Source organism: Hyaena hyaena, unplaced genomic scaffold (genome assembly GCF_003009895.1).
Source record: "Hyaena hyaena isolate Hyena2069 unplaced genomic scaffold, ASM300989v1 scaffold_506, whole genome shotgun sequence".
Classification (NCBI taxonomy): Eukaryota; Metazoa; Chordata; class Mammalia; order Carnivora; family Hyaenidae; genus Hyaena; species Hyaena hyaena.
In genome coordinates this window covers 488,986-498,667 of record NW_024081138.1, presented here as the reverse complement: position 1 = coordinate 498,667, position 9,682 = coordinate 488,986, and the positions used below count along the sequence as shown (strand labels likewise).

Sequence of the window (9,682 nt, the reverse complement as noted above, 5' to 3'; positions counted from 1 at the left end):
CTCTCTCTCTCTCTCTCTCTCTCTCTCTCTCTCTCCCCCTCTCCCCCCCCCTCTCCCCCTCCCTCTCTCTCTCTCCCGTCTCTCAGAAATAAACAAACATTAAAAATATTGTTTTAATGCACTTCTGAGCCCCACTCAGACCTGCTGAATATACTTCTGGTGTGAAACACAAGAATCTGCATTTTTAACAGGGACCACAGTGCTTCTAACCCAAAGTGAATTCTAAAAACTACTGATTTAAGGAGACAGCATTTCTTATAGTGGCTGTCTGGACAGGAGTAAATGCCACCAGGGACCGATATGATGAACGAGAATCTGATAAAGATCTAGCCCAGCAGGTCCTCAATTTAGAATCATCTGGAGAACTTTAAAAACACCCTGATGCCCAGCCTTCTCGCTACCCCCGAATTCTCATTTAATTGGTCTGGGATGAGGCCAGGACGTATTTTATATAAAGCTTCCAGATGATTCTGACATGCAGCCAGACCTAAGAGCCTCTAATCTTGTCTGAATTCTGAAGGCGGAAAAAGTTAGAAACGGAAGAAATGTCTCAACTTAACGGACTTTTTGGAAGTCCGTACCCCACGGTCAAGTGCTAAGAATAATTGCTCTGGAAAAGAAAGCAGAGCACAGAGTGGAAAACAGGCTGCAGTGAGTAATGAGGAAGGAAACCAAAGAAGACCAGGGATGATGTAACCTGAGAAAGTACTGCATTTCTGGAAAGGTCTTCAAGGACTCGGGGCACTTTTGAAGGCTCCCAGCAGGAGTTTGGAAGTTGAAGTTACTGGTATGAAGGAGAAGCCAGAGGAGCCCTACTGGAGCCCGTCTGCCCCCGAGGCCGCCACGGGCCTCTCCTCAGGCACCCCTTGCCGGCCGCTGGCTTTGCCAGTTTGGGGTTGGTGCATTTATTATTCCCCGCCTTTTTTTTCATTTTTTAAAATTTCCAAGAAGAGGCTGAATTGGAAGATCCTCTGATTCTTTCTTCTGTTCCATCATTTTCTGACTCGGGTAGAGAACCCTTCGGCACAGTTTATCTTTGTACCTCCCCATCCTGGAAACAGGCTGAGCACCTACTGTGCGCACAGCACCAAGAGAGCTGGAAAGCCTGCTCCTCCCCAGGCAGGAAGGTGTGTGAGTGGCCCTGGGAGCCCAGAGGAAGGGTGATTCACGGCGAGGAGGGCGAAGGGGACCGGGAGGCCCGCCTGAGTGTCAAAGGCTGGTCAGGAAATGAAAAGCCCTGTGTTTCTCTTTCAAAAAAAAAAAAAAAAGAAAAAGCCTACTAAGTCTTCTAAAGCTGTTTCTATTCCCAAGGGGATAGAGAATAGTTTGGATGCCAAGCAGGGAGGATTTTATTTTTCTTAAATGAGTGGGCCAGAACTGCTTATTCCCTTCCTGAGAGCCGAAACGCCTTACGATTTGTTCCTCCTCAAACGCCCTTCATCTGCTGTCGTTCCTCCAGCCTCCCACTCCTTTTCTGAAAGGCAGCTCTTTCCTCGAGCTGTGTATTTTCCGTGGTGAGTACATTGTCTCAGGCTTCACCCAGAGCCTCAGATCTGGTTCTTTCTGATGTGTGTGACCGTGCAGAGGGCCTGTGTGCGCCATCGAGCCCCAGGTCTGATAAGATCATCTGATGTTCCGACTATCAGCTGCACTCATGTTCCGCGTAAGGAGGGGCCCTCCCACCCGCTTCGTGGTGGGCAGTGCGATGATAGCGTCTTTTAAATGTCCCTGTGTGTACGTGTCATAGTTCAGGGCAGGAACGAAACGGGAGTACCCACTGTTCTGCTCATTCGATTCCTTAACTCTTGTTGAAAATAAAACAACTCTCAAACAAATAGCCTGTTTGTCCCCACAGAGTATGTGGGAGCTCACCGGGTCTCTCCTGATCACAGGATCTTCTCTGAATCACCACGACTTAGCTAGCCTCCGCCTAAGAAACACCACCCCTTTCCGAGTCATCGCAGAGTCCCAAAACCATTATGATGATCCTTCTAGACGACCACCTGTCTCGTGGTGGATCCTGGAGCAGGCCCGGAGGACGAGCTGCCCTCTCTGAGCCTCTCTTTCTCATCTGCAAATTGGAAGAGACGATGTGCATCAGAAGATTGTTGTAGAGGTCAAATGAGATCATTCTTTCAACGACTGCCAGTCACTCCCTGATACGAAGGGCCGCTGCGCTGGGTGCAGGAGCACAGAGGTGATCGGGCAGCGGCTCGGATCAGTGGGATGTTCAGTGGGATGGACAGCTGGAGAAACACAGTGCCAGGGCCTGGCAGACAGACCCCCACTTGGTCTCTGCTTGCCTCGCTCGACCGTCCACTGTTGTCCTGTCCCCCTCAGCCACACCTGGCCGCCGCTCCCAGCCCCCCGCCCTGCTCCACGTCCCCTGACCCTGTCTTGCTTGTCACCTGCTCCCTCACCCACTCGGTCTCTTCACCGGCAGTGCCACCTGCCGCCCTCGGCCCCTGCCCACCTGGACTCTGAGTGCTTCAGTTCTGTTGGCAGTGCCGAGGCCGCCCCACGTCAGCCCCATCAGTTAGTGCTCTGCACCTGTCCCTGGACTGCGGGTCATGGCAGGGTGCACGAGCAGTACCAAAACTACAACTCCGGCCCGAGCAGGGCTGGCCTGTGCCCATCCTGGCTGGCTTCCATGGAGCCTTCCCTTCTTTCCAGCGTCTTTCCTGTCCTCTCTTATGAATTCCCTGGCATGGGGACCTCCAGAGGCTGGCAGACCTTCCCTGTCCTCCTGACGCTCTGCCTCCGTGTCCCCACTTATGGCAGAGAACTCACCCATACCAATTCCCCGCAGACCCTCCCCTCCCCACCGTGTTCTCGGCCAGGTCCCCTCCCCCAGCTGACTCTTCTGCATGTGCTCCCAGTATCATTCCCTTTGCTGCCCCACCCCCCTGTGCCTTTGGTGCTGTCTTCATCACCAGATGCTAATAAGCAGCACCCACCAGGAACCTAAAATAGGCAGAGTCTCCATTATGCTTTTAGGCAGACAGAAGTACAGAAGATGATCCCAGGGGTGCCTGGGTTACTCGGTTGAGCCTCTGACTCAGGTCATGATCTCACAGTTAGTGGGATCAAGCCCCTCATCAGGCTCTGTGCTGACAGTCTGGGGCCTTCTTGGGATTCTCTCTCTCCCCCTCTCTCTCTGTCCCTCCCCTGCTTTCTCTCTCCCTCTCTCTCTAAATAAACAAACAACTTAAGGAGAGATGATTCCAGTGTTTGTGGACCCAATGCCCAGAAGCCCATTCTCCAGCACACGCAGACACCCCCCATGTGCGCACACACACAAAACCCCGGTATCTTTTTCAGTTGGATTCATTGTGTGTGCTTTTTAAAACTAATCTTGGTGGCTAGTGATGAGCTTCTTCCACATTCCCATCCTCCCCACCTGGGCATCCCAGCCTTCTGCAAAGCCTCTGTGCATCTGTGCTTCTGGGACCCTCGGGGACCCTCTGTGCACGCTCAGGGCTGCAGCCACTCTCTTGCCCCCTGGCGCAGCCCCGACTGGTCTTGGAGGTCTTGGCTGGGATGCTCACTGACCTCCTGGTCTTCTGGCCCTGTGGGGCCTCCAGCCTTGCTACTGGGAAGGGGTGAAGGGAACTCCCCCGTACCTCCCAGGCCTCTGAACTGCTGCAGAGAAGGTGCTTGTGAACTCGGTGTGATTGTAACCCTAGAGGAGTTGAGAAGAGCAGAAGAGGAAGGAGGAAGGACGGGGACAGAGTATGGCTACTGAGGCTCCGTGTTTGTGTTCTCACTGTCGACAAACAGCTCTTCCTCCCCACTCAGCAACAGACTCCCCTGTGGCAAATCTGCACCAGGCGACTTGTGTCCCTGAGGTTTGCATGGACCTCGCAGCCCAGAAGCCCTCAGGGCCTGGGCCCTGCCTAGTGACACTGTGCCCCTGAGATAGATGCCTTTGAATCCCCAAATGCTCCCTTGCACAGAGACCTAAGCAGCCCCGCCTTCCCAGTGCCCCTTTCCCTGGGTGGTGTGCGGCCGCTGGAAGACCATCTTTGCTTATCCCCGTGAACCCTGCTCCCCAGCGAAGGGCCTGCGCACCTCCTGTCTTTACCTGAAGCTTCTCAGATAAGCGGTCTACTGCCCGCTCTTGCTCTGTCCAGTCCCCTCCGCCACCTGTCTTCTTTCCCCAGCCCTCTGTGGACTTCGCCCTTTGAAGTCTCACTAAGGATTCTGGAATCATCGAAGGCCTTGATCTTCGTCTCCATCCTTCCCTTTCCTCTCTGTGGCGGGTGCCACACTGTTGGTCCTCTCCAGCCAAAGCTTTTTTCTTCCTTGACTTTTGATGTGACACTAGATGACACTGGAAATCACTCCTGTGGCTCCATCAGTGTTTTCCAGTTGTCTCTTGTCCTCTGCCTGTCCTCCAGCATGGCCGCCCTGTGGCTCTCGCGTTTCCTTGCTCCCCCAGAGGCCTAGGCCACTGCTGGCATGGGGCTGGGGTGTTGGAGCCTGAGAAGCTGGGTGTTAGCCCTGGCCCTGCCACTTGCATATTGGGTGACCTTGTACCTGAGGCTTAAGTTTTCGTGCTCCTGTGCGGAAAACGGAGATGACGGTAACGCCGAGCTGGGAGGGTTCTGTGACGAGTGAATGGATGCAGCAGCGCAGTGCTTTCCAAATTGTAGTCATTGACAAGCCTGCTTTACAATGTTGGCCTCATCTGGGGTAATGGGGACCCTATTAGGATTAAAAAAGATGCTTTGTTTGGAGCACTTTTCATGGTTCCTGGTACGTAGTGAGCACTCTCTAGGTGGTAGTGATAATTATCCTGTGATGAGTTGTCTATATATCAGACCATTTTTTAAAAGATTTTTTTTTAACGTTTATTTATTATTTTTTTAATGTTTATTTCTGAGAGAGAGAGAGACAGCGTGAGCAGGGGAGGGTCAGAGAGAGAGGGAGACACAGAATCTGAAGCAGGCTCCAGGCTCTGAGCTAGCTGTCAGCACACAGCCCGATGCGGGGCTCAAACCCACGAACCATGAGATCATGACCTGAGCCGAAGTTGGACGCTTAACCGACTGAGCCACCCAGGCGCCCCTGACCTCTAATTTAATTCAATTGTAGTTGGAGAATGTACTTGATATAATTTCAACACTTTAAAATTTATTAAGGGCTTGTTTCATGGCTTAATGTATAATCTATCCCATAGAATGTTCCATGTGCATTTGAGAAGAATGTGTATTTTTGCTATTGTTGGGAGTNGTCAGAGAGAGAGGGAGACACAGAATCTGAAGCAGGCTCCAGGCTCTGAGCTAGCTGTCAGCACAGAGCCCGATGCAGGGCTCGAACCCATGAACCGCGAGATCATGACCTGAGTCGAAGTCGGACGCTTAACCGACTGAGCCACCCGGGCGCCCCATTTTAATGTTTATTTTTGAGAGAGAGAAACAGTGGGAGTGGTAGCTGCAGAGAGAGGGGGAGACACAGAAATGCAAGCAGAGGCTCTGAGCTGTCAGCACAGAGCCTGATGTGGGGCTCAAACCCATGAACCGTGAGATCATGACACGAGCCAAAGTCGGACACCCAACCGACTGAGCCACCCAGGCGCCCCAATATCAGACCATTTATAATCTGCTTCCTGCTATCATTTCTAATTCAGCCTTCACTTTTCCTTAGTCAGAATCTGATTTTCACCGGCTGCTGGTCTCTGCCCCCATGCCTTCTTTGGTGGAGAAGTCTTGTTAAGTCTTACTGACCTTTCTGTTTCACTAAATTTCTCCCCATCTTGCACATCCTTCTAATATCACCTCAGCTTCTGTCTTCTTCGGGAGGAAGTCATCTTTGACTGCATTCCTTGTGCCCTTCCTTCCTCCGAAAATAGATTTGCTATTTTTCTGTGTTTCATGTATTCAGCAATTAACATAAACCGCACTGCACTGTTGTTTTTCTCCTGGTTTCCTATTTAACTTTGTACCTTTGTCTTGTTTCCCTAAATAGATGGTGAATTTCTTAATGTGAAGGCCGATTTTGAGGCATATAAGGCAGTGATTGAGGACACCAGCCATGGGGCTGGACTTTCTGCATTCACATGGTGATGTCACCACTCACAGTGTGACCTTGAGTAAGCTTAATCTTGATGTGCCTCAGTTTCTTCATCTGTCAAAAGATGATCATAACAGTACCCAGTTTGTTTTGTAAGTTTAAATGAGTGAATACTTAGCATAGACACTCGCTGATTTAATCCACATAAAGTTCGTAGAATAGTGCCTGCCATATAGTGCTTATTAAGTGGTGGTGGTGGTAGTGGTGGTTTTTGTTACCAGTCCTAATGCTTCCTTCTATAGTACTGGTCCCACACAATATACGCTTAATAAATATTGCTGAGTGGGTGAATATTTCCCCTCCAGTACTCCTTTGCAGTTTTCTGTCAGTCTATTTTTCTTACACGCATGTTGGCAAGAAAATGGAAACTCTCCTTTCATTTAATTCTAACACAAAAGAAATCCCATGGGTTTTAATAGCTTTTACTGTCCGGTATAAAGGCCAACTCATTGGTTGAGACAGTTTTTTTTTTTTCTTGTACTAAATTTGAAAAAGGAATTTATTATAAGATTATTTATGGGGCCGGATGCTGGTGGAGGGCGAGAGTTCATTTTTCTAAAACCTACTTACCATGTTGTGATTAGGAAAAAATTTTTCCATTAAACACAGGAACTGTATCAAATGACGTGGGCGGCCCAGGGGGACCGGGTCATTGGGGAGGTGGATTACACAGAGAGAGCTTTGTACCTGTGCCTCTGCCCACAGGTTCCGCTGGGAAACCAAGGAGTAAGATTCAGTGGTGTGTGCAAAAGGACAGATGTCACCTAGAAATGTAATCTGAAATTACCCCTTACCTCATAGGCGTATTTTTGTCTTCAGAGAGTAGTGTTGTCAGTAATTTACTATAATGGCAATAGCCAGGTCATTAAACTATGCAGAGAGCGTGGAAAAATCCATCTCCCTTTGCATGACAGCAGGTCAAAGAATATATTAGACTTTCTAAATCAAATATGTTTACTGTTTTTAGTACAGTTTTCCATACCTGAGTTAGGTATTTTAATTCATACACACTGACTCCTTCAGAAAGTGAAGCCTACCAAGACATACTTGATTGCTCTGCAGAGTTAGGTAAGCATGATGATGATGGCAAGCTGTTTTACTGACTTTGTTTAGATTTTCAGATGATACTGTAACGGATGACATTAAAATACTAGTCAGCTTGGGATCAGAAGACTGTTTTGTCATAGGTTAAAAAATTGGCTTTAAGACAGGGAATAGAAATCGTAATGGGCACTTCTGTCAGCGGAGGTCAGCTAGCGGACTGTCAGAAGACCTGGGGATTTAATGTTTTATAAATGATATGGTAAAATGACTTGATCATACCCAGTTTGTGTGTCTGTGTGTTGTGTGTGTGTATGCAAGTGCAGGCATGTGCAAGTGCGTGGGTGTGCGTGTGTGATAGGGTGTTATCATAGAGCAGGGGTGAGTGTAATCAGGACATCAAACAGGAAACAGCCTAGCTGGAAGCCGCTATCGGACACCAGAGTCGTGGGATATTCAGACGAAGTGTGTGTGCACCAGAGAACCAAGCGCTTCCAAACCCCAGTGCTCAGAGGGTTCATGCCATAGGGACCCTAGCGCCTTGGAGGAAGGATTCAAGCGCAGCGATTCCACTGTGAACAGCATCTCAATACTTGCTCTCTTCTTTCAGATTGACGATCCCACCAGCAACCTGGAGGAGGTGACTGATGAGGCTGATGCCATCGCCTCCGTGAACAACCTGGGAAGCAAGCAAGCCCTGAGTGCAGATTACGTGGATTCTGATTACCAAAGAGGACAGCTGTACCCGTTCTCGCTTGGCAGTGATTTACACGTGGCTACTTTCGCTCTCACGAATGCAGCTCCGATGACCCCATCCTTCCGGGAGCGGTGGTACATGAATGTCAACAGCCTAATGGACCGCGCCCTGAGCCCTCAGTGTGGCAGTGGGGAAGACCTGTATATCCTCACGGGCGCTGTGCCCTCAGACCGCAGAGTGCATGGCAAAGTGTCCATCCCTGCGTTTGTTTGGCTGGCGGCCTGTTGTGCTGTCCCTGGCAGCGGCTGGGCCATGGGTTTTGTCAAGCATACCCGGGACGGTGACGTCATAGAAGACGTGATGGTGAAAGAATTGGAGAAACTGCTTCCGTTTAACCCTCAGCTGTTCCGGGACAACTGCGGTGAAACCGAGCAAGACACGGAGAGAATGAAAAAAATCCTGGAAATGGTTAACCAGGTTCAGGACGAAGAGCGGACGGTGCAATCGGAAGAGGGTGCTAGTGCCCTCCCTAGCGCAAAGAGCGAGAGATCTGCTCTGCTGCCCCCAGAGGCATCTGAGGAGAGGAGTAGCTTTTTGGGCAAGTTTATGGGCCTGCTCGCGACCCCCATCATCAGGCTTTTCCAGTTACTTTATTATCTTGCCGTGGGCATCCTGAAGAACATGATGTACTTTCTGTGGTTTGTTACCAAGCAAGTGATTAATGGCATAGAAAGTGGCCTTTACCGCCTGGGTTCAGCCACCGTCTCCTACTTCTTGGCCATTGGGGAAGAGCTGGCAAGCATTCCCTGGAAGGTACTCAAAGTCATGGTCAAAATCATCAGGGCCATTCTCCGGATCCTTTGTTGTCTGCTGAAGGCCGTTTGCCGCGTTCTGGGCATTCCTGTCCGAGTCCTTGTGGATGTGGCCACGTTCCCTGTGCACACCATCGCTGCGGTTCCGATTGTGTGCAAGGACATAGCAGTGGGACTTGGTGGCACCATCTCTTTGCTCTTTGACGCTGCTGTTGGTACTATGGGTGGCCTATTTCAGGTTCTTTTTAGTATCTGCAAGAGGATTGGCTATAAGGTTACTTTTGACAATTCTGGGGAGTTCTAGAACGCAAAAGACCTAGTAGTGTCCAGTTACAGTGAATTTGATTTTTTTTTTTTTTTAATAGAGAAAGCTGGAATATTTTGTCTTTGCAATGGGTTTCTGTTCACTGTCAATTACCACTATATTTTGGCCTTGGGTAGGGGTATCTGCATGTTTTTGCAAAGGAAGATGGTATAATTTAGAACTGACCTAAGAGAAAGGTTGAGGGTGGGATTATGTATAGGACAAGCATTAGAATCCTTATTCATCCTGCTACACATGGACCACCCGAGATTCTCTGGTGTTCATTTGTGATAACTAAGAATTACAGAGAAGGGAAGAATTAGAAGGCAACTGCAATCCAAAGAATTTTGAAGCAAATGAGAAAGGAATCTTGTTTCTGTTATTCTCTGAGACTTAAGGCCGAACCGATATAGATGATATTGATTTCATTTTCTTTTTTTTTTTTTTTTTTTTTTTAATGTTTTATTTATTTCTAGGAGAGAGAGAGAGACAGCGTGAGCAGGGGAGGGTCAGAGAGAGAGGGAGTCACAGACTGAAACAGGCTCCAGGCTCTGAGCTGGCAGTCAGCACAGAGCCCGACGCGGGGCTCGAACCCACGAACCGCGAGATCATGACCTGAGCGAAAGTCGGACGCTTAACCGACTAAGCCACCCAGGCGCCCCGATATTGATTTCATTTTCATTTGCTTCTCTTTCTTTCCAACTCGGCTGACCTTGGGAGTGTGCAGACATGCTTCCCTGTTGAAAAATAACT

General features: G+C 49.4%; 1 protein-coding gene across 1 annotated transcript in view; it reads left to right on the top strand.

The window, feature by feature from the left end:
* Positions 1 to 9,360, top strand: part of ENDOD1 (endonuclease domain containing 1) — a 26,137-nt gene extending 16,777 nt beyond the window's left edge. Inside the window, exon 2 of the mRNA XM_039255009.1 lies at positions 7,727 to 9,360. Coding sequence (XP_039110940.1) covers positions 7,727 to 8,929 — 1,203 coding nt within the window. The 3' untranslated portion in view covers positions 8,930 to 9,360. The remainder of the gene's footprint in view (positions 1 to 7,726) is intronic.
* The last annotated feature ends 322 nt before the right edge of the window (positions 9,361 to 9,682 follow it).